At 48.1% G+C, this 24718-nt stretch overlaps 3 protein-coding genes across 15 annotated transcripts in view; 2 read left to right on the forward strand and 1 right to left on the reverse strand.

Annotated features, from left to right (window-relative positions):
- The window catches only part of LOC106747433 (myosin heavy chain, muscle), a 40770-nt gene extending 40533 nt beyond the window's left edge, over positions 1-237 (reverse strand). For 6 of the 9 annotated variants that reach the window (XM_014624937.1, XM_014624935.1, XM_014624936.1 and 3 more), the window contains exon 1: positions 138-236. The gene's annotated coding sequence lies outside the window, so the exon portion shown is untranslated. Of the gene's footprint in view, positions 1-137 lie in introns of all 9 variants that reach the window. The other 3 variants (XM_014624940.1, XM_014624941.1, XM_014624943.1) reach the window with 1 other exon arrangement.
- Positions 238-8922: 8685 nt separating this feature from the next.
- LOC106747478 (ubiquitin-protein ligase E3B) lies at positions 8923-16886 on the forward strand. 3 transcript variants are annotated; one of them, XM_014625038.1, is made up of 16 exons: positions 8923-9232; positions 10213-10365; positions 10446-10773; positions 10850-11038; positions 11137-11328; positions 11492-11681; positions 11771-12010; positions 12124-12295; positions 12405-12523; positions 12596-12711; positions 12882-13084; positions 13602-13902; positions 14068-14460; positions 14570-14734; positions 14865-14976; positions 15149-16886. In XM_014625038.1, the coding sequence occupies exons 1-16, from the start codon at positions 9072-9074 to the stop codon at positions 15319-15321; spliced, it is 3207 nt and encodes a 1068-aa protein (XP_014480524.1). In that variant the 5' UTR covers positions 8923-9071; the 3' UTR covers positions 15322-16886. The 3 variants fall into 3 exon arrangements, with proteins under 3 accessions (XP_014480524.1, XP_014480525.1, XP_014480526.1); XM_014625039.1 differs by having other exon boundaries at positions 11492-11626; positions 11776-12010; XM_014625040.1 differs by lacking the exon at positions 14865-14976 and having other exon boundaries at positions 15149-15231.
- Positions 16887-18318: 1432 nt separating this feature from the next.
- LOC106747450 (serine/threonine-protein kinase NLK) overlaps positions 18319-24718 on the forward strand; it is an 84861-nt gene continuing 78461 nt past the window's right edge. For all 3 annotated transcript variants that reach the window (XR_001374655.1, XR_001374656.1, XM_014624968.1), the window contains exon 1: positions 18319-19862. Coding sequence is in view for 1 of the 3 variants with exons in the window: in XM_014624968.1 (XP_014480454.1) it covers positions 19573-19862 (290 nt within the window). In the remaining 2 variants the exon portion in view is untranslated. The remainder of the gene's footprint in view (positions 19863-24718) is intronic.

Genomic DNA, 24718 nt, shown 5'->3' on the forward strand with positions numbered 1-24718 from the left:
GCCGCGTCTCTTCTCTTCCGTGGTAACCTTCTTCTAACTAACTGGGATGTGTGTATCGAGGAAAAAGAGAGAGAGAGAGAGAGAAAAAAAAGAAACGAAGCCGGCGGTGTCGCGGCGACGCGACGTGCTGCACTTACGTTAGAGAGCCGTTCTGTCGGGGTAACGAGCGGGGGCTCCCAATATAAGCGCGTGCAACGTGATCCTAGAGTGTAACACCGTTGTCGATTGGACGCGCAAGTCGGCCAATGGACGATCGCGTTACTTCCACGGTCAATCTACCTTTTTAGGCGGACGATGATACCGAAGAGTGCGCGACAAGGGGTGGCCGCGACGCCCGTGAGTGAGATGAAAATAGAAGTCGGAGCGAGATGCCGCTCTCGTTCCCGCCCCAGCCAACGCTCCCGATCATCCCGCTGCTTCCCCCGCGCGTTACCGGGCTGTCCCCGGCCGTGGTGAACGCCGCGGATCTCGAAATGGAAGAAAGAGGTGGAGGAATTCCGGAGGGTGCGCGTCGCCTTCGCTCGGCGTCGCCTCCCGGTGGTCGTCGAGCGAGGAGAGAAGGACGACCGGGAGAGGGAGAGAAGGGTGGAAGGGGGAGTGCGCCACGTGGAGGACGCACGTGGCCGTGCGCGCGTTACTCGGGGTGCGCGCCGGTCAACGATGGCACTATCGCCGGTTATGTCAATGAATCGATGCCTTCGGATGGACGGTCTCGACAAGCCGACGGCTACTTGTCGCTGCGCATCGTTCTCGTGCCCGTCAAAATCGACGTCGGCGGATTCCCGCGAGTGCTATTACGAGTTACGCATCGTGAGCTTAGTTCCTTCCGACGGAGCCTTTTCGAACGCCAGGCGTTTATCTGCTCGTAAATAGCAGCCTTCGAAAGCTAAAGTTTAAATTTGGTTCTTTTATGAAAATATTCGAGAACTTCCTCGGAGACAGACCAGTAATAAAGAGAGCGATTCATTGCAACGTCATGCAGCAAGTGCAGTTCTTTCACGAGACGGACGTTGCACTTGTCCCAGTCCTCGTTGGTGACAGGAAGAGACGCGCGAAGGACGATGATTCGCCGATCGGTGTCATGCGTGCCATAAGGTCGACTGAGAAACTTGACTCTTCCGTCAACTTGTCATAATCGGCGAGCACGAGCGATTCGGCCCGCGGAGCGCGAACGATTCGGCTCGAGTGTCGCAAGCTCGGCGTTCCGTAAATACAAACGCGTTCGAAAAATTTCAGAGAACGCAATTCCCAGAGGGAGCAGGAAAGAAAATAGATTTCCTTTATCCACTAGAAATATATTGTCTGCAAAAATCACATTTACAAATCTTCCTAATTAGCTTCACCGACATTGAACGATATTCTACGATTGATAAATCACTTAATAAATGATAATAAAATTTATTCGTGTGTCAATCTATCAAATTGATAAGTCCGTTCTAACAATAATCCCATTATTCGTCTCACCGGCTTTCATGTCGACCTCCGTGAAAGGTCGATGAAAGGTTGATTTTCATTCATGGCGCTTCCGGCCTGGCGCGATCGCTCCGCAATAATTACGTAAAATTATCACGGGCGATCGCGCGTCATTAGAACACGTTTATTCCGCGGGCGTGGGTTATCGTCGGCGTGCCAAGCGAGCGATAGTTACGATCGGACAGCCGGTGCGCGGCATGCCAAGCGCGTGCGACGGGGCTGCGCGAAAAGAAACTTCTGAATCACTTAAAACCTCAAGCCGCTCGCGCCCTCCTCTTGTCGCATGACTTATCTCGGTGCGGGAATAAAATTAGAGAGTGAGAGATAGCGCGGGTATTCGCGAGTTTCTACCTCGAGTGAGGGGAGGGGGGGAGGGAATCCGCCGAGGTTACGTGTTTCTTGTTCGGAAAAGTAGCCTCGTACGCACGCAGAAGCTCATATAAATATCAATAAAACGATTATCACTCTCGTATTAAGCGCGCGCGATCGAAATTCAATTTGGGGAATGATGAAAAATCGTCGATGGCAAATTCGCTCGGCGAATAAACGCGATCAGAGACTCTGCTCGCGCGGTTCGCGCTAAATCATCTCGCGAACGGCAATTTGCGGACGAAAGCGCGATTTATCGACGCTTTTCCCTTGGCACGCGCTCAGCGCGCGGACAGCGGCGCCGCCCGTTAAATTAGCGATAGATCCTTTCTTCGGGGATCGAAGTCAAACAAACAGCCGACGCGGAGAGAATGTGCCGGAGGTCGAAACGCGCCGAGCCTGGTGAAACGCTCGTGCGAGATGTCCCGGAAGCGGCAGTTATTCCCGTCATTTTCCACTTTAATTAACCTCCAGAGTACACATCGTTGAACTACCTTACGGTTCTCTCAGGATATTTTGTGTACGCGGCACATGCACCCCTGTATACGCGGTACGCAATTGGCCGGCGTTATTTCCACGTCAGAATTATTAATTCGCATCTCTTAAAATCGCGTTCAGGCTTAACGCGTTCGCCGCTCTCGCGAAATCGACCGCGAAAAGCGGAAAACTCCTACGCGCCCGTCGGATGATTTATCGCTTCCGGCTTTTCCGAACTCTTCTTCCCACGGGGTCCACGACTCCTCTCTTTCTCTATTTCTCTCTTTCTCTCTCTCTCTCTCTCTCTTTACTCTACTCTATCTATCTTTCTCTCGCTCTCGGACGAGGCTCGATCTCGAGGCGTGCACGGGCGGCGCGTGTTTACACGTCGACTTGACGCCCAAGTTACCGACTCCGAGTGCGAGAACCCGTGTCTGTCGCACTAGTGTCCTGGATCTGGACCTTACATCGGATGCCATAAATAACGGCGCATGTACCGAAAATACGCCCCTCGTCGGCCGTCGGTGTCACGATATCCGCGACCGCGATGGATCGAGTAATCGCGATGCTGACTCATAGCTCGCGCTTAATATCGCACAAATTTGCGCGAGAGTGACAACTCGCACCTGAAAATAAATTTTGTCGTACTTTCCTCTCTCTCTCTCTTTCTTTCTTTCTTTCTCTCTGTCTGTTTAGCGTCGCACATTTTTTTCCGGCGATTTGCTCCACTTTGTCCGCACTCAAGCGATCGGATGCCGGATGACGTCGGTATGTTGGCCGCGGTTTGTGGATCCAACATGTCGAACATGCGGCGGCGACACGCGCGCGCGCGCACCACTATAGTCAAAGGTCGCGAGTGTGTACGAGATGGGAAACGACGAGGGGAGGAGGCTCTGAAAAGCGTGCACGCACACAGGCACGTGTACGCACCGGCCGGAGACCGAAGCGAAAAGCAGGAGAGACCGAATCTGAGATTATTTCGGGACCGGGGGGCCAACCGGAGATAAACCGGGCCAACGTTGAGTGCGGGCACGAACGAGCCTCGCCGAAGTGAAGCCTTGAGGCTTGAGTCATCGTCATCCCGTCGAGGCCCCGCGGATTTGGCGTTACACCACGCGCGGCGACAACGTAACAGCCGGCACGAACGAGCGATGTAACACCCCCCGCCCGTTTTCGGCGTCGCCGTCGAGGGGTTTCTTCAACCGGGAAAAGGAATTCTTATAACCGCCAAAAGGGAAGCAATTTGGCGGCGAGACAAGAGGCGCGCAATGCTCGGTGTTGCATTACGTCCCGACCCACTTGCCGGCGCGTCGACAAGTATTTTTATTGCCGCATAAAAGCACATTAACCGCAATGTCCCGGTCACGAATAAATCTCCGCTGGCGGATCAGCAATTCCTCTCATGGGAAATCTATGAGGAAATCGCTCGGCGCGATCCTTCGTCGCGAGTCACCGTGTTATTACCGTGTTATTACCGTGCGCTTCATGTGTTCCGCGTTTCGTATATTTCCGCTGCGCTCACGTTTGATGATCTTAGCTCTCTCTCGCGCGCGCGAGAGCGAAAAGCTCTCGAGCAAGCCTCGCTCACCAACAAAGGAGCGTCCGAGAGTTTACGGTGCGTAGCCGGATTCATAATAAACGTAAAGCTAAACGACCGGGCAAAATATTTGTAACCGTTCTAAATGCGCCCGGTGGATCGTGTTTTACTCTCTCTCTCTCTCTCTCTTTCTCTCTCCCTCTCTCTATCTCTTTCTCTCTCTTTTGAAAGAGAGAGGGAGAGACCACAACGAGATGTGTACACGCGGGCGAAAACTCGGATCCATCGACGCCTTCGGATTCTACCGAACGCGATATCGCGTCGCGGACGCTAATATGCACCTCTTTGTCGGCCGACATGAGCTAACGACAAGCGCTCATCCATCGAGACCATTCTTCATTCGGAGCCGTCGTCGGTGCGCCGACGATGATGATCGTTCCTGGCGCGGAACCCGCCGGGTTATCGCCGAACAACGATGGTCAGCGCTTGGCACGAGCCAAGGAAGCGGAATCAGCGATATCCGAAGGCGAAAGTGTCACTGTCACAGAGTCCGCGCTCGCTCGCTATTCTTCAATCCTCCTAATTATACCCTAATTATTTGCGGAGGGTATTGCGTTTCGCGGCGACGATGGCGTCGGCGCCAATGTCCTCCCAAGATGATACAATGAGTAACCTCACGCGAGGAGAACGCCGATTTTATCCGCGTCTCGCGATAGCGAGAGCATTCCTGCGCGAGGCTATCTCGAGCCGAGAGCCGTGCGCTTGGCATGATTCGAGGAAGAGAGAGAGAGAGAGAGAGAGAAAGATGCGAATCGCGAGATGCTGGGTCCAGCGTATTCTCGTGTAGGCTTTCCACTTCGCGAACGATCTTTCCACAGATTATTAAATTTAACGGTATCGTATAATAATTACTAAAGCGTAGCAGTGTTTGGATCGTGATTTCTTCGGGTAATACGAACGTTCGTCAGTATAACAACTATGACATAATTCATGATTTGACTTGAAAATTGGGAAGAAAATTATATAAGAATAGATTTTTCACTCAGGTTCACAAGTCGGTGATAAGTTCGATATCGATGATTGACTTTTTTAACCGTTCGATTTGATAACTACTAGATTTTTCATTAATGTATAAAGGAAGGTTGACGCTACATTGACGACAAATTCTGTTAATATCATGTCGATGTATAGCCAATATCTAGTTATCTCTGTGATATATGGAAAACATCATATCTCTACCGATTATAAATGATTTAGTCGGTATCATATCCAAATATCCAAATCGTTATATTCATATATAAATTTGTGAATATGATGTAAATTGAATAACGATTAGATCGTTAATATCTATATAATATCGTCTAAATATCGTGATGAAATCTTACAAATATCAAATCGAACATTGATTTTCATATGATTTTGACTTGATTTCGATATGATTTCGACCGAATATTTCATCGACATGTGAACTTGAGCAGGCGAATGGAAAATCCGATTCTTGAAAAATAACAGCACTGAAAACTTTCGTTATAAGCGCTTTGAGATGTTCATCTCCGGAGAGTAGCGTTTCAGCATCATGTGAAGGACACCGATCTCTCTCTCTCTCCCTCTCTCTGTCGCTTCGGGCGTTCTAAAAATTCGCACGTTCTCTCGGGCGTGAAAATCGAAGGGAAACGCGATCGGTCGAGGACGGCCCGGCGTCAAGTGCAAGTTCATCAGAAGCGCACACATTAATTCCCGATTCTCGCTCCTTCTCGCTTCTCCGCGCTTTCCCGGGGCGCACCTGACCGGAAATTAACTTGGCTTAGCCGCGGAAAAGCTCACGGACGTATCGTCAATTGACGTTATTAATTGGCCGTCGCGACGGTGTGCGGACGTTTATGCGTTTCCTCTCATCGACACCGACGTCGACGGTGGGACGCATCTTTTGGCATTCGTCGCATTCGCGCCGTCCCGCGTCGATAATAATTACGCGAGTTACGTTGTGTAATTTCGCGCAGTATGCCCGCTAATTCCGTCAGCACCCCGGCTAATTCCGGCGAGAATACTTGGACGGAACCTCGAGACCCGATAATTATCGCTGAGGGATGACGGCTCAATGAATCGCCGCGCGAATGGACTTTGTTGGCGTTCGACGAGCTAAATCACGCCGGCCAAATTACATTGTATTACATTACTCTGCGGCTCAAATCGCCGCTGTCCGTCAAATCGCCTATCGACTCAATTAACCCATTAATTCGCCGCGACGCTCAAATTTGAGAAGACGTTAGTTGGATTAATCGTTGGATGAAAAGCCTCACTTATCTCGCGAATCGCATTTATCTTGAAAAGTAACGAGTATATTTTACAAACGCTATTTAGTCTCCTCGACGATTTTGCTCGCGGCCGCTTATTTTCGTTACGTCCTTCTAGTTTTCGTTATTATTACTTTAAATCGCGTTAGGTCTACAATCTCGTGCGGTGCCATAACACGAGGCCGAGGCTCAACATCGGCTTGGCTTCAAAGCTCTAGCGACAATGACGACGACGATGATGAGGAAGAAGAGAAGAACGAGAAGGAGAAGAAGAAGAAGAAGGATTACGTAAGTATAATCTATTCGGCCGGGTTTCTTAGTTCCAGGTCCCACCCTCGTTCGCTTCTTCGTTCCACCTTCTGATCGCGTACCATGCGCCATGCCACCTCAACGGCTCATCGGCCGCCGCCTCTTCACCTCACGGCTTCTGGGGCTGACAGCAGCTATTTTCGTTTCTCAGCGACAATATAGCAGCTACGGCAAGCCGCGAGTGCTCGGCTGCTGAGCTGAGCTTCGATCCATCATCCATCTTTCCCCCTCCCACCTCTCTCCCTCTCTCTAGGAACAAGCGATCTGTTCGATCATGCCGAAGAATGGAATCTCGCGAATGTTCCCAAAGACCGATCCCTGCGATTGCCCTCGATCGTACTCGCTTTATTGTATCTTCAATTGGTCTGTTCCTTTTTTAGCTGAACTGGCTGCATTGGTTCAAGAAAGGTATGTACACATTGAAGACGTACGTACGAGATTCTTAAGCTTCAGTGTGCGTAAATTTCTTGAACTAGCGCAGCCAGTTCAACTAAAAAGAATCGACCAAGTGTCAGCCGAGATACGACCAGATTCCGATTGTGAGCGTCGCCTTATTCGTGTATTCGCGTATCGCGTATCGCGTATTTGCGTGCGTAACACGTGCATAAGCACAAATCCGTTCTGTACGCTTCGTTTCGCGTGTGAATGACGTCAAGCACAGTCATCGTCAAGAGATGCAATCTCCTCGACCCTCTTTTCCTTCATCGTCGACCTCCGGCTGTATCCTCTCTCGCAACGCGACGCGTATCTTAGCCTAGCTTTTACCTCCGCCCTCGCCGCTGCATGAAGCGTGGATGAATCACAACCTTCCTGCCTGCCTTCTTCCCTTCCTTCCTTCCTTCCCTCGTCGGGAGAGTCGAGGATGCGGATGTGCTATCGCATACGCAGACCGGAGACCGGATGCACTTTGGCGCGTGACATCTTTCACTGCAACGACCGTCTATTAAACGCGAAGCCCAAACGTCAAGTAGGCTTTCAGCGTGAAGAGAATTTGATGGTCATGATTTCGCAAAGCGTGTTAATGTCTTCATCGATTATTTCTTACGTTGTAGCGATATGTACGATTCTCGACGCATCTGTATTTATTTTAATTATTTTAATTATTTTAATTTATTTTAATTATTTCCAAAAGGATAGAATGTCTAATCGAGACATAAGATGTCTTAGAGATATCCTAAAGGCGTCTTCCAGACGTTATATGTTAAAGACATCTTTTGTCTCGATTTTAAATGTTCGAACATTTTGTTGTTTGAGTTAAGTCGTCATGCATTCATACGCCACGATTTTTGCCATATTCGCTCTTATTACTTATTATTTAATTCACAATTAAACATTTCGCTTTATACTTTCGCTGGACCGAAAAAATGAAAATTATTGTCTAAGTTCGCGTCATTGGCAACGTTTGAACACACAAATCGGGAAAAGGTGGAAGAAAATTTTTTCGAAAATTGTTGGTAACGTAAGTGCTCTGCAATTATCTTACTTTGATAGGACCTAATCAAGAAACGATCCCTACTTAACCGAGACTCGAACCGAACTTAGCTAAAACTCGAACCTAACCTTAAACCCAAGACTTGAACCCGACTTAGCATTGACTCGACTCCGATGACGCAGTTGCAGTTGCTGGCTGAAACCGCCACTGCTGGAAGAAGGTACGTTACTGAATGCACATAATATATATACATGTAGATAAAGAGAACTAATTAAATTTTCTCTAATTTTCACATTCTAACTATCTTTAAAAATTGTTACTAATTAAATAAGGAATTCCAATTAAGGCGATTGCATGTGTGACTAATCAATGCAAGACTAAAAACGAATCGAAATAAATTTAAAGACTTCGCGAAGACGTGCAGGGACATCTCGTAGAAAAGAACATTAGTAACTAGGATATCTGTACTGAAAATCGCTACGTTCAAGTAAATATTTGTTGAGAAGTTTTGAAATAATTTATTTTATTTGCACTAAATAAATATTACTTGAACGTAATACTTTTTTCAGTGTGCTATATTCAAATAATATTTATTTAATCCAAATAAAATAAACTGCTTCAATACTTCTTAACAAATATTTACTTGAACCTGGCAATTTTTTTCCAGTGTGGGTTTCTGACATAACCTAATCTAATCTAAAAACATCCGATCAAGCGGTTCGAACCTCCAAATTCATCTGTATCAACTGTCTTCTTACTTACGGAAGAGAAAGTAAAACGCTTGTCAGCCGGTAAGAAAATACCTTGAGATTGAGGACGTACTCTTAGCAACAAGAATATCTACATTGTCCGTGCGAACGAAAAATAAGGTCGTTACGTTCGCACAGGGAAATCCGTGCTGCCCCTCGCTTGTCGCTTTACCTCGGGGTCTGCGAAGTTCTGCGGCCGGCACTGCCGAATGAGATCTTTTGGGCAGTAGTACGAGGAAGGGGAATGGGGGAGAGAAAGAGAGGAACGGGGAAAGAGGGGTAGTTGGTAGATGTTCGTCAGCTGACGACGATGCCGCGAGGATGTCTCGTGGCCATCGGTGAACGACGACGACGACGACGCGGACGACGAGGAGCGTAGGTGTCCGTCCGGTTCGGTACCGGGGTTGGAGGGTTGCGATCGGAATTCGAGGATGTTCGGAGCGGAACGCTCGTCGAAGGGCAATTTCCTGCAACAGAAGAAGGCAGCGCGGGAGGACCGGGCCCACGAGAAGCGCAGGGAGGCCGCGGCCACCCTGATCCAGGCCCATGTCAGGACCTGGCTGACCCGTGTCCGCTTCACCAAGCGGATACTGTAAGTGAAACACTTCCGGAGCACGGCGACGTCGACGGACCCGGAGCGTCTCTACAAGGGATGGCTTCCGCGAGAACAAAGCTGTCAATAAATGCGCGTGTGGTTGGGCAAATGCGTGTAGTTGAATGGCTGCGAATTTACGCGCGCAGGAGAGGGTCTGTTCGTTTTACACGCACCTTCGAGACTGTGTTACCTTTCTTTCTTGCTCGCTCTCGAGCTCGGACATATGTTCCTTTCACTCTTGGGTGCAGAAAGTGCAGGTAAGACGAACCAGACCTCGAGTACGGTGAGAATGCGCGCGTGTTCGTATATGTGTGTGTGTGTGTAACGTAAATAAATGTTGCTGATGGTTTACGGATCGTTGATTTCGCGCGCGAGTATAAGAAAATTCTGGATTTGCGTGACTTATGCCGGGTGTAGCCGCGAGAAATCGAGAACGCTTTCCAGTTCGGACGCAGGTATTTTCAGGTGGAGAATCTAAATGCGCATCGTGTCTAGATATTCGTGCATCGTGATTGTCGATGACCAAGACCGAAATTAAATTTTTTTATCGATTCATTTTTAATGTTCCGCAACGCGCGTCGTTCCTATCTTTTAACTTTACATTCTGTTTATCGTACGCTCGTAAACATTTACTGTTATCAAATCAGCTCTGAGTCACTTTGCACGAATATCTAGAAACGATACGTCCAGCCTGAAAGCACGCAAAGCGGAGCTTTGGAATATTGATGCCTTGCCTGTTACACCGATACATTTCTAGTATAGCAATTATAGCACAAATTTACTTACATTAAATTATCGCATTTAAATTAAATTATCGTATTTATGTTATTGTATATACTTAAATTATCGCATTTATTAATTTGCGCGCGATTGGCCAGCATTATGACGTGATAATAAATTCACTATAAGTTTATAACAAATTCATCACGGGATGTAATTACACAGCCACTTTGTAACGTAATTTTCCAAATTTCTAGCGAAGAGTTCGACAACAATTTTCTCGATGACACCGGCGGCACCGAGACCGCGATAGAATTGAAGCCTGCTCTGGATGTGTACAGAATTATCTCTAGATTTTTGTTAATATATAAAAGAGAAAGGGATCAAGAGAGAATAGAGAGAGTGTGTAGGTGGGTACACGACTTGCGGCAAATTCTCTCGCACATTTATTCGGAGGGGGCGTTATTCTCTAGAAAGGCGACCCTTTCAGATACCTTGTGCTCACTCTCGACTCGGAGTCACCGAAAATATCCTACGTTGGAGTTGCACTCAACAAAGATCACTACATATCATGGATATCGCAGATGAAGACGGTCCTGCATCACTGCCTCTGCGGCCTGGAGAACCTCAAGCCGGAGAGGGTGTCGGACCACAAGTCGATATTGCTTCGCCTTCACACTCTGGTGAGCTTCACGTCACCAGGCACATGGGCTATCCAGAGGGTGAAGGGCATGGATAAACTGAAGGCTGGCATGAACCAGCTATGTGCGAACATCATGGGCCATTTGGTTAACAACGGGTTTTATGCCACCATGCAGGTAACAGATGCTAATGAGAGACTCTCGATACAATTTTAATTCATCGAACAGTTCTAACTTACGTTCTTGATTCCAGGCTCTGTTAGTGAGGGGATTGGGTAGAGCGAAGATCGCTTTGAAACCGGTCACGCTTTCAGCAGCTGTTACCTTGACGCTGAGACCGCTCATGTCTTCACAGATGTCAGACAAGCTGGTGTCCTTATTCCTAATTAACATCTTCAGCGTGCCGGCGCTGGTTTATCACTTGAACATTCTGTCACCGGAGGTACGAATGAGACAAATATTTCCGCGACATGACACATTAGATAATTAGTTTCTTCCCCTCTGACCAGCACGTGAAGCGTTTCTGATCTGTATTTGCAGTGCATTTCATCTTTCATCGCGAACAATCTATTCGCGAGGAGTCTGGAGCTGCTAAATTCCGAGCAGAACTTGAGGATTGTCTTCAACGCTCTAGAGGGAAGTTACGCGCTCTGCTTGCTCGCAAATCTAATACAGCTGGCGAATATCGAGAGGGAAGAAGTGCTGAGGGAGCTCTATTTTCCTTCTTTTACGGTGAAACTTCGGTGAAATTGAAACCGATGTTATCTCGTTGGTTTTTCGGATCTCGTTCGAGTCGGAAATAGAACTTGTCGGAATTATACCGCTCCGGTTTTGATTCTCGCGAGATCGCGCGTACATCGTGGTTCCGATGTGATATCCCGCGAATCTCTTACAGTTCGTGGTGACGAAGATGCTGGAAGCGTGTCAACAATACGTGGTGGCCAAACAGAGCAATTTAACGCATTGGCATCCTGTGCTGGGTTGGTTCGCGCAAACCATCGACACGTCCTTGCAAGAGGCTATTCCTTCGGTAAAATTGCAATTAGCCTGTCTATGGACCGGCACTATCGTCTCACAACTGATCGGTGAGACTCGTCGGTTTTTATGCCGCGAAATTTACGTCACGATAGTCTACTATTTTTCTATCCTTTTTTTTCTCTCTCTTTTCCTTCAGAGCAGCCACTGACCGAACTCGTGGAAAAAGAAGTGCCACCCACGGTGGAGCAACAGAGTACCTCGGTGGGCGCCAATATCTTCCGACGAGCGTTTTTGGAGGCGCGTACAAATAGGAACAACAGCACCAAAAACTATAGGAAGCTGGGCAGCCCCGAAACCACCAAGATAGCCTTGATCTGTTCGCTGTATCAAACGGCGTTACACACCCTCACGCAGATGAAGGTGGAGATACTGACTGGTACGCGGATTAACGCGAGTAACAGACAAGCTTCGCGACAACTTATCTCGATGTCTTTGCATGTAGACCGAAGGTTCTGACAAAATACATTACATACACGCGTATATGAACAGGTCTGTGCTACCAGGACAAGATTCTGTACCACATGTGGTTGTTTCTGTGCACCCTGGGACCACATTGCGGCCTGAAGGCGTTCTTGGATCTCTTGGCGGCCAATACTAAGTGCACGGCGCCCGAGTTCCAGATGTTGATACTGTTCTCCGATTGTATGACGCATTATGTGACGTAAGTAGAAATATGAAAGGAATTAACACGACATTAGCGGCTGGATCTGACTTAATCGTTTTAACTAACGAGCTTGGAAAATGATACCATCTCACTTTTCGGATTTCAGTATTCTAGACGATATGGAAATGTACGAGCAGCAGGACCCCTTTAAGCTCACAGATTTCGTCACCATATCGTGCTTCCTAAACCAGTTTTTATACAAAGCAGTTCTCACTAATTTATTCGGTGAGTATTGACTGACTCAAGCGCGAAGATACGATACGCGTAACCTGCACGCTAAAGTCCCGAATGTCGCAGACGTGAAGTCGGTGTCCAGCAATCCTCTGTTCATCTCGCTTCACACTCTCCTCATGGCCATCTACCGGCGAGATTGCCGTCGCACGTTCTGTCCGGAAGGCCATTGGCTGGCTAAGTTAAGTATTTCGGCTTTACCTTCTCTACCGTTCCGATAAAACTGTGTATCTATCGCAAAGATCTAATTGCGGATTATCGAATCTGTACGCGATCAACGTTATAGAGCAATCGTGTCGTCTCCTTCATCGTGTTATTTCCCATCGTGATTTAAGTTTCTCTCTAAAAACAGGAGGTGCGAGTGTCCGGTTTCCTCGCCGATCTGGAAAAGGGTCGACGTGGCGCGGCGCTCTTACTCTCCAAGATGCCCCACGTGATACCTCATTCCGAGCGAGTCGTGTTGTTTCGCAAGCACATAGCCGACGAGAAGGCGGTGATGGGCTTGACTGAGAGCGCCTGCAACAGTCCGCCGACTACTCTCATCGTGGTGCACAGGTCAGATTCATTTGAACGCGTTCTTCATGATATACTGTTAGGCCCATGGCACACACGAAAACGTAAGCAATAAGAAAATTCATCAATAACGGTCCGTTATTCTTCAACCGGATAGAGAATAATCGGCTCTGATCGGTCAATTTTTTTACTGCTTGAATATTACTGTTTACTAAGAATATAAGTGACTCTCAAGATATACAATTGCAATAAACATAAAGCAAGTAAAAGAGTGGTGTTAAAGTGGAAAACTTAATGTAAGAAATATGAACGTTTCGATTTGTAACGAACGTTTTGGTCTTTAATGTCTGGACCTTTATCAGCACAATTAAAAAAATCTCGGATTAATAAAGAAAATGGTGTTGATGTTAACTCGTAGGTGTACATCACATTCAGAAATTATGCTATCACTGAAGATACTTGTTGTGCTTACTGCTTACATTTCTCTGTGTGCCATGCCATATACTGGTTTAATCGTATAAAGGATCGCGACTATTGTGAACACTTTCGCATTTCACAGGACACGAATAGTCGAGGACGGATACAGGCAGCTGGCTATGCTGCCGTCACAGGCGCTCAAGGGTGTAATTAGGGTACGCTTCGTGAACGAGCAGGGCTTGGCCGAAGCCGGTATCGATCAGGACGGGGTCTTCAAGGAATTTTTGGAGGAGACAATAAAGCGGGTGTTTGACCCATCCCTAAATCTGTTCAAAGCCACCAGCGAGAACCGACTCTACCCGTCTCCCACGTCTTTCATGCAGGACAATCACTTGCAACTGTTCGAATTCGTCGGGCGGATGCTCGGCAAAGCAGTTTACGAGGTAAGTCGTTACGCTTTTCATAAAAGCTACTAAATCAATGAACAGTTGACGTACCGATGTATCAATTACGGACTACCTCGAATTTCCGGAAACAACCGCGACTGGAAATGTCTCTCGAAATCGAGGCCACTTCTCTCGCAAAAATCGAATGGATTCGTTTTCCAGGGAATCGTCGTGGATGTGCCTTTCGCATCGTTCTTCGTCTCCCAATTTTCCGGGCAGGCGGGCGGTGCGCTGTACAGCTGGCTCGACGAGCTCGCGTCTCTGGACCGCGACCTGTATCGCAGTCTAACCCTGGTGAAGCATTACAAAGGTGACGTGAGGCAGCTCGAGCTGACGTTCTCGCTGGATGAGGACGTGCTCGGCAAGCTGATCACGCACGAGCTGATCCCCGGCGGACGAACTACAGCGGTCACTAATCAAAACAAGATCCATTACATTCATCATATGGCACACTACAGGATGCATCATCAGATCAAGGAGCAAACGACGGCCTTCATCAAAGGATTTCGCTCGATCATCAATCCCGACTGGCTATCGTTATTCTCCACGCCCGAGGTGAGCGAATATCATGACAAATAGTGACTTCCGGTCTTTAGAAACTCGCTCATAGCGCGACGATTATATCGCGAAAAGACGAATCACAAAGTGCGGCGGCGGTTCGCAGTTACAGAGACTGATCTCGGGTGACAACGTTCCCTTGGACTTGCGAGATCTACGAAGGCACACACAATATTACGGTGGCTTCCACGACAGTCATCGAGTAGTGTGTTGGTTGTGGGACATCTTGGAGAAGGACTTTACGGAAGAGGAGAGAGGTTTGTTCCTGAAGGTAACTATCCTGTTTTACTCGAGCTCGTCGGTTTCCCCGACGATTGTTCGAAAACATGTTTCTCGATATCTATATTAATGATTTCTCAACATTCTTTTTAATATCGCTTTTAACAATGACGTTCCGATAGTTCGTGACAAGTTGCTCGAAGTCACCGTTGCTGGGTTTCGCTCACCTGGAACCACCTTTCTCCATACGATGCGTGGAGGTTTGTGACGACGAGGATACTGGCGATACCATCGGTATGATTGTCATAAGCGGTCTCGGAAAAAAAAAACGCGAGTAGATTTTGACACGTATAATCAATACTCCGCGACATTGAATTACGAAACTGCAAAAACTGTTTTATTCGTTAGTTAAAAATCCTCAATTTCGTATCTTATCAAACCTCACTGTGAAATTTCACTTTTACAGGTAGTGTAATTAGAGGTTTCTTCACGATTCGCAAAAAAGACCCGCAGAACCGACTGCCCACTTCGTCCACGTGCTTCAACCTACTTAAGCTGCCCAATTATCAAAAGAAGAGCACGCTACGGGAGAAGTTACGCTACGCCGTCACCAGCAACACCGGCTTCGAGCTCTCGTAGATCTCTCGGCCGCGCGATTCTTTCGCAGAGTCGAAAAGCCGATAAACGCATTTTCGCACGAATTTTACCCGCGTGTTACCACGATCGTTCTCGCGGCACGATGATGACGTTCGAAACGAAACGAGAGACAAGTGTAAGTTTCATTGACACGTACTGTGGAGCCGATTCTTGAAGCCGACGACGATTCGTAGCGAGTGATCGAACGGTGCCTAAGCTGCCCTTACACCGACGTAGCGTGATCCTAATCGAACTATCTGTACGTCGATCTTCGGGAGACGCGGAGTGGCCTGAGAGAGAAGACTCGATTCTTCTCAGACACGTCGTACACGGGCGACTTCAGCGACTTTGTCCGAAGACGAATATGGATTGTATCGCAAGGAGGATTATGTACAACATAAGAATACATGTTAATAAAGTTCGTGGGGGAGAGAGAGAGAAAGAGAGACATAATTGTTAGGTATGTGCGTACACGTGTATATTTAAATGAGTTTCTTCGTACGGCGAGAGCTACGTATTTTAAGATGAATTCTGAATATGCGAAATTTGTGCCGATGGTCTTCAATACACACGCACGCACGCGCACACACACACACACACACACACATACACGAGCATTCATATACGAACGATGTAAAATACACCGTACCTCATGAGCTTAATACCGCTAATGATAATCGTGCGCTTGTTAGTGAATAGAGAGAGTCGTTGTGGTCGAGAGAACATCCCCCGAGCGGGGGGATGTTCTCTCGTGCGGGCCAGGCGACAGTGCGCGCGCGAAACGCACTCGCGACGACGAGTGTCCGCGAGCAATCAAAAAGACCCGTGAATTTCTAAGAGTTTCTCCCGTTAGAGGAAGAGGAGCGAAAGAGAACGGCAGCAGCGACAACCATGCGGTGGTAGGAATCGCGTTCTATTTTAAAAGCGACTGCTATTTTCTCAGGATTTTTCTACGGACTTTTGGCGACCGCGGCGTGTCGAATCGACGATGCCGGCACAATTTAAGAATGCGATTCCCACTGGCACTCGCGGACGAGGAATCCCGCGGATCAAGAGAGAGGGGGGGAAACTCGGAGATTTACAATCTCATCGCAATGTAGAGTCGACGAGAGTCTTACCGAACTCTGATCCGTGTCGCGGATTCGCGTGCGTTGCGCGAGTTAAGGGGGAGAAAACTGAGAGGGCACAAGGATTATGTCATCCTGCGGATGGCGAAGTCTAGGTTAATTGCCGTTTATTATCCCTCTTGCTTTCGAAAAGACGTTCACATATGCCCATTAACATAGGCTTCGCAATGAACGCAAGGGACGATTGACCGGGAGGAGATTCGACGAGGAGACCAAAGATAAAGGGATTACTGCGGCGCCGACGAACGATTCGAGATGTAATCTTCCGCATATTTTCCTACGTGATCGTGCGCGCGTGTTAGGCCCGTGTACCTGCGCACACGCGATCGCAATCGCAACTGTGTGAGGAGAGGAATATACGAGAGAAAGAGAGAAATACGCTAATTTCATACGACGATGAGAATTCGTCACAATCGTGTAAATATATACACACGTCGCAAAGCTCCCGTGTTGCATTCGTTTCCCCCTCGTTTTGCGTGACCTCATGATCCCTATCCTTGATTGCACGGCGGAGGAAACCGCGATATCCGGTCGAAATTCAGTTACTTCGCTACGAGAGATGGAAATAAAAGTTCAACGAGGGAGCGAGCAGAAAGAAAGTCAGTAACTACCAACACAGCTCAAGTAGATCCTGAAAATGTTTCACGAATGTCGTAAAATATATATCACGTATATTCAAAGAATATTCGAGATATGTATTGAATATATTGAGAATATACGTGATATACTAAGAATATCGAATATCCTAAGCTTCTATATCCTAAATATCCCAAGAATATACGAGGTATGATATACCTTGAGACATTGCAGGGATCCCAGACATCACACAATATTTATAAAATATTTACAAAACATAGATATTAAATGTTTTGTAAATATTTATATATAAATGTCCGGGAATGTCAGATATGAGAATGATTATGGTAAATATTCCAAATATTTATGAAGTATACTTTTCACAAGTAATAAAAGCATGATGTCACTTAAGCAAACCGTATTTTAATTAATTATGAAAAATATTTATCAAAAGTATTTTTTAATATTTATCATAATCTTTCTCGTACTTGACTTTTCTTGAACATTTGGATGTTATTTAAATATTTAATATTTATATTTTACAAATATTTTATAAATATTGCGTGCTGTCTGAGATGTTCTCAATATGTTGCGTATATTTACATGTATGCAGTATAAGAATCATATATACGAATGATATTATGTGCTGTCTGGGTACGACAAAAGATCCATTTTTTTCATCGAATTGGCTGCACTATTTCTACCAATTCTCTCCTCTTTCTTCCACCAAGTCTTAATTGTATATTCTTTTTAAGTTCTACAAATGTACACTAGTTCAGCGAAAAAAACCAAATCAAAGGTCCACATCTCAAATTCACTTTTATCGATAAAAGTGCTTTAAATGTTTTGCGTTTAAGTGTTCTAAGTGCTTTAATTGGCTTTTCAGCCAATCAGATGGCTTCCAAGCCACTCATAGAGGCACTTTTATCGATAAAAGTGAATTCAGAATACGGACTGAAGACTACGGTGTGTTCGAAAGGTAACGGCGATGATTGTTCCACGATTAAAGCATCGTTTCTCGTGCATTCGTCGCGAAATCGTCCAATTCAAACGTCACCTCTCGGTAAGTCAGGCGAAAATGAAATTTGCAAAGCGATATACAAACGCGAAAGACCAGACGGAATCCAGTTGGGCCGATGAGCAGTTTGAAAGAGCGCGCGCGTCGATCACGGGGGCGGCTTCCGGTCTGCTCGGCTGCGCGGTGGCTCTCGCGCCTGTCACGTGACAGCCTTTGTGCGGCGACAGCCGCGGGACGCGGACGGCAGGCCGTTTTCCGTTGTCAGTGGCCAACAAGCCTTGGCAGCAAGCGGATGTGCGTTTCGTCGGTGGAGCGCGGCTGGATTTCCCGTCGTGGCTCTACGCGAGAGACTCTCACCTTTTCTCCCCCTTCCCCCTCTAACTGTCTGTGTCTCTCTCTTTCTGTTCCGTTTCGCTCGTCTCTCTCCCGTCTCGCGGCGTGCATCGCGCGTGTCATCCGCGCCGCGAAAGCCTGCGTCGCGTGTGCTTGGTGCTTCTTGGTGTTCGTCTGTCCGCCGCGTGTGCGACGGCTTGCCCTCCGCGAGGAGGTGATACTACACAACACAGTGGCAGTGGTGGGCCGCGGGTTCTCGCGGGGGGGCCCGTGCGTGCGTGCGTGCGCGCCGCCGAAGGAGAGTCTCGTTCGTCCGTGCACGGGTACGCACAACGCGACGACGACGACGACGTTGGACTCGTCGAGTGGTCGTGGTGTGTGCTTGCACGGCGGAGTAGCAGTTCGCGTCTCCTCGACTCGTCGCGCCTTCCGTCCGCGTCTCCTTTCTCCGTCGCGTGTCTCCTAGGAACAAGCGTCGTCTCCCGCTCTTCCACCGAGTCAACCCTTCGCCCCTGGGACGGTCCTGACGAGGACGCTGCTACGAGTGCGTTTGACAGACGGCGGCGACGGAGAGAAAAAGAGAGAGAGTGGAGCGGCGTGCCGTGATTGGAGCAGTGGCGCGCGGCGACGGCGGTGTGTGTTCATGCATGCGTGCGTAAACGTCAAACATAACCTGCGGAACGTTCGCTGTCGCGAGAACGGATTGAAAAAGAACGTGTTGATCGCATTAACGGAAACGCGGACAGGTTCCCCCGTGGGAGCGAAGATAAGGAAAACGGTGACGGCCGGTGCGTGATCGAGCGAGAGAGAGACAAGGATACGGCGCGATAAAGGACGTCGTCGCTGCTTCACACCTCCTCCCTCCCTCGTCTGCGAAGCAGTAAGAGGGTAAGAGACTGCGCGGGCAGTTGACGAAACCGACCGCGTATCATCGCCGCGACGAGTGAGACGGAGGAGGGAGAGAGGAGATCTTACGGTGCGGTAGCGTCATGCTCGTCGCGTGAGTCGCCACTACTGTCGAGACGCGCGGTCGGGATCGATCGATCGATCGTTCCGTCGATCGGTCTGCGCGGAGTCGGGGCCCGTCAGGGACGTCAAGCAACGCGCCCCCGACGAAACGTAATAACGGTGGCTCGCTGTGCTAGCTGGAGGGCGAGGGGGCGCGCCGCCGTCTCGTGAAGAGCGCGCGGGCCTGCTTTGATGGCAGTGGTCGGGCCCAGCCGGCACTCGCGGGTGTCCATGAGCGTGTCGATACCGCTGATGCAGGGCGGTGGGGCGGGGGCGACCGGCGCCGCCGGTGGCGGCGGCACCGCGGCCGGGGCCCATCCGGGTCAAGCGGTCCTCGCGGCGGCCGCTGCCGCCGCCGCCGCGGCCCAGGCGGCGCCCCCCACTTATTATCACACCGCGGCACCCGCGCCCCCGCCGCCACCACCCGCCCAGGATCCCGTCCAGGACAGACCCATCGGCTACGGGGCCTTCGGCGTCGTTTGGTAAGTGAGATCTTTCCGCTTCTGCGATCTTCCTAGCGCCGTCGGTGCGACCTGCCGCGAATTACCGTCGAGATTTCATACTTGGCGCGGACGGGGGAGAAGTCGAGCGTTGGCTCGACGAGTGCGCACGTGGTGCACCAACGCGTCCCTTGCTGAGACGCGATTGTGTCGCGCTTCAGCGTCGACGGTATGATTAACCCTGTTGATTGCAAAAGGGCTCCGAATGATGAACTATCCTCGTGATATCGTGTTTCGGTATGTACAAGTGCCCTTTGTGCAAGTATTGTCAAATTTCCCGCGCAAAGTGTATCGATACGCATTGAAACGAACGGGGAAAGGGATATACCGTCGAATCCCGACTAACGTCATCGTTCCGACGAAGCTTCTAGCGTTTCGCGCGTAAACGATGCTCCGATAGAAAGTGGAGCACTGCATAGCGATATCCACCTCGCAGCGAGAGGTGTATTCCGAGAGCGAACACCGACGGAAACTCGTTTGCCCTTTTCCACGTCCCGAGTCTCTCGGCTTCCGGTTTTTGCGGCTCCGCGGAAGAGAACACGCGGCGAAAACACTTGCTCCTTTTATAACTCGTATGAAAAAAGTTAAGGTCGTCTCGTGAGTTCACTTGGCGAGTTCACGTCTACGTCTCTCGAGAGAATTCCACGTCGCTAACGCGATAATGGATCGTGTTCGAAGTCGAAATTGGATCGCGAGTTGCTACAAAGATTGACGTTACGTTAAAACGTGTACTCGACGTGGGGTATGTGCTCGCCGATGTATGTTCCATTATTTCATTACGATGCTCATTACGTCGCGACTCGATGGCTCCGCAATATTTCTCAACTTGTTGAGGCAATGTGAAGCACAATAAATTTTTACTCGCCGCTTCATCGAAAGGGAATAAACATTCTTTACTGAAAACGACGCCCGTTAAAACGCATAAAATACCGCGGGACAGAAGGAGCAACGGATAACGTCGGATGTTCCAATATTGGCACTTTATAACGAATGAATTAAATTCACCTCGCACCGCGGAAAATCGAGCGACGTGAAAATATTAAAAAAAAAAACTCTCGCTCGCGCTGTAACAATATTTGTATTACGACACCGTCTATATTTATATCATAACCGTGGCAATATTTACGGTGCATTTTCCCTCTCGCTGCCGATTGTCGCGGAAGATGTCGCGACTTTTCCCGCGTTTTTCGCAGAGAGAGGGAAAGAGAGAGAGAGAGAGAGAGAAAGAGAGAGTCAACCCGCTAGCTATAATTTTTCCTTCACGATGCCACGGAAATCCTCAGATCTTAAACTTTTATTATAGCGCGAACGGTGGAGTCTTCGCGTTGACTCCTGCAGCGAGCAGGATGACGTATTGTCGCGCCCTGTGTGCGCATGTATGTGTGCGTGTGTATATGTGCGCTCGCGAAGTCGTTCGCTTGATTTATCTCCCTTTAAGCAGCACGCGCCGCTCCATTCAATCTTGCATTCGCGCGTACAAGATGTCCGTTTTAAAACACAGTCGAACTGTCGCCTCGTGATAAATCGGCCGTATTATACAGAGCGTTCCTGTGATTTTGTCGCGACTCCGGAAAATCCATAGTGAATGTCGACAGAAGCGCGGCACGAGATAAGGAATCTAGTCGATATATCGAATCATCGCCCTTTTGTGACGATTCTTTTCCTCATCTCCGAAATTATCATTTAATAGATTTCTAAATTAAAAACCGTGGAATAGGGCGAAACAGCTAATTTCATTTTAATAACCGAGCCTTTCACTTTATGACGACCCTAGATAAGAGAACATTGAATGAGAACAGAAAAACGTGGACGAAGGGACCGAGGAGTTATTTGTTCGCCAATAAACATGTCATTAAGGTAGCATGCGTGTCGAAAGTCTGGATAGTTATGTCTCGAATTAGCAGACGATTATAAGTCATTAAATACAGATTAAAATTTATGACGACGAAATAACGAGGACGAGTCACAGGAATTGGGAAATCGCGCGTTCATGATCCACGTCTCTTTTTCCCTTAAAAGTAATATTACCGGCCGAGTTTTTATCCGAGAAAAGATAAATTTGGTGAAAGTGCGTGCTGAACCGTAAGTCGACTCAGCGATCTTAATCAGCCCGAAGACGACGAAAGGAAGGTAAAGCTCTGGGAAAGGAAAAGAGTAGGTGGACGATGATACTTTCGGGACGTCCCGGTGAATACGTGGACATGGGTGTGCGACTACCGAAAGGGTTAAGAATTCATGAGTCGAGCCAGTCGACTGTTCGCGCGATATCAAAATCGAGCGTCGCGATCGATAGGCTGGGCGAGCGCGAACCGGACTTTATCGGCGCTCTTAATTAGGGACTTATCCCTCCTTAATATCGAGCAAGTTCGTCGACCTGTAAACTGAGAGGATCGCCCGAACGGACGTGGCTCAAGCACCTCGACCTTATTCCCTCGAGCTGACTTGAGGAAATACAGAAAGAAAGAGGGGGAGACAGAGTGAAGGAAAAAGAAAGGGAGGGAAGACGAACGTTAGCGATTTTCGCCTAAAGATGCACCTTTAGCAATTTCGCGACTCGGCGCTTTTATCTTGTCTTTACCAAGCGACATTTATCGCGGGCTCGATTTACCTCCGACGTTCGCAACTTCCTAACGTTTCTAACCGCGACTTTTTTTCTATTCTATATATTCGACTCCCTCGGCGCTCGGTTCCGCACGTGACATGGAATATATTCGAAGAATCCGGCTCTCCGTATTCCCGTATTAATTTTTATATCGATGCTTATCGGTTTCCTTTTTACATTCAGTTAACGTATTTGTGCGACGTAATCAACACGTAATCTAATCTGAGTCGTCCTTCCGCACACCTCCTTCCCCGTCTGTTCCTCCGGAACGCATAATCTTCCGATGCGCACGTGCATGCTGTGATATACGCGTACACGTGGAGTGCAAGGTCCTAGCATTGACTCTCCCGGACACGCTATTGCAGTAAATTGCACAAGCGGCTCTCTCGTTCACCGCCAATGCGCGTTCGTTTCGCGACGGCGGCTCGCTTTTAGCGCGTTTCAAGGCAGGGATATTGTGTATTCCGCGCGATCGAATTTCCGAGTCATGCGTTCGGATCATCACAGTTCCCGGTACTCGCCTCGTCTTTCCAGTTATTTGCACGGTGAGTGATTTTTTCTAGCGGATTCATTTCGTGGTAGCGCGACGTTACAAGCAGGACGCGCTCGAATGCAACGAGCGCGCCGCGCCCGCATTAATCTCGGCGCCGACGATGCCGCGAACTTCCGATAGGACGATTTCCTCGAGGTCCTGCATATTCATGTTAGAGTTAATCTAACAACAAGTCCCCCATCGCTCCGGCAATTAATATCCATTTGCGCTGGAACGCGTAACGAGTCGGCCGCGAGGATACTTTTTTCCCCGGCGCTACGCTCACATCTGGACGCGAGAACGCACAAGGTGTCTTGAAAGCTCGGCTTCATCGTCTCTCCGCAAGCAGCATCCTCGATACAGAGAAATATCCGCGCGGCGAGGAGATTTCCGCGAAGATAAACGTCTTCCATAAAATCGCCGCACCCGGAATCGACGAAGCTCAGGAACCATAAAGTTCGGCATCCGCGAGATTTACGCCTTTCGCGATGTTTACGATCGATGAATTCGCAGTCGCGCTTTTTTCTACGCGCTAACAGTTTCGTTCGTCACGAGCTCGTCGGCGACATGTCGGATAGGGCACGATTTGCGCGTTATACTAATTTCGCACGACGTTCCACTATCCATGACGCGAGTCCGGCACACCCTGTATAGTTCGCCCGACACATTCCTGGAGCGTATGCGCGACGGCGACTGGTACTGCTGGTGCTCGCAGGTGCAAGAAACACGAAACCATCTTCATCGCGTGCCGCGCGATCGCGTTTCTGTAAATTAGAGCCGATGTTAGAGCCGCACGGAGAGCGGCGGAATGATCTTTCTGCATTCCGAATTGATTGGCTCGATCGCGAATCGGAGCCCCTCTCCCCGCCGATAAAAATCCGCGGATCGTGGAGGAAGCGATTACGTAGTGGTCAACTGACCAAGCTCTGAATCTTAAATCAGCCAGGATCGTCGCCTCTCCGGAGTTCCCGGACGGGAAAGAAAATCTCCGGATTTCCGGCAAAAGATAAAATCCCCGGGCCAATGCGGCAAGACATATAACCGATAGTTTATGAACTCAAGATATACTATGAACTCGGAGCAAAATATATTAATGAAAATCATCACAAGTAACACACGGAAAAAATCTGATTGCATTAACCGGAAAAGAATAGCCAGATGCGTTCTGATTGAAGACGACAGAATTTCTGGTTCTTATAACCAGAAATTCTATTTCCTTCAATCAAAATGAGTCTGGTTGCTCCTTTTCTGGTTGATACAAACAAACTTTTTTCCCGTGCACAAAATATGCTTTTAAAGTAAAGAAGCTACTGTAGAAATTTTGATTGTGTTAGAAGTATAAGTAGCGGATTCATTTTGATAGTGTATATTGAGAGAAAAATATAGTTATTTTCGGGGACAACAATATCCTTTTTTTATTTTAATCACAAAAATAGCAGTCGCAACATGTACGTAAGATTATTGTCATTAACATTATAGTAACATTTACTAGAACAATAGTTTTCTCGACTATTTTTGGGGTTGAAAAAAGGATATAAGTAGATATATTCTTTTATTATTACTTCTTTAATTATTATTATATACATTATATTATTATTATTATTATTAACATACTCTTCCCCTTTCTTTAGAGAGGTCACTCCGTCTTGTCGATTTCCGGGTTGGCAGACAAACTAAGATGGCAACTTTGACCGCTATAATGTA

Source organism: Dinoponera quadriceps, unplaced genomic scaffold (genome assembly GCF_001313825.1).
Source record: "Dinoponera quadriceps isolate SergipeBrazil2010 unplaced genomic scaffold, ASM131382v1 scaffold1750, whole genome shotgun sequence".
Taxonomy (NCBI): Eukaryota; Metazoa; Arthropoda; class Insecta; order Hymenoptera; family Formicidae; genus Dinoponera; species Dinoponera quadriceps.

Coding starts and splice junctions, on each gene's coding strand:
- LOC106747478 (XM_014625038.1), top strand. CDS start 9,072: ATGTTCGGAGCGGAACGCTCGTCGAAGGGCAATTTCCTGCAACAGAAG. Junction 10,366..10,445: donor AGAATAGAGAGAGTGTGTAG/GTGGGTACACGA, acceptor CGACCCTTTCAG/ATACCTTGTGCTCACTCTCG. Junction 14,735..14,864: donor AGAGAGGTTTGTTCCTGAAG/GTAACTATCCTG, acceptor ACGTTCCGATAG/TTCGTGACAAGTTGCTCGAA.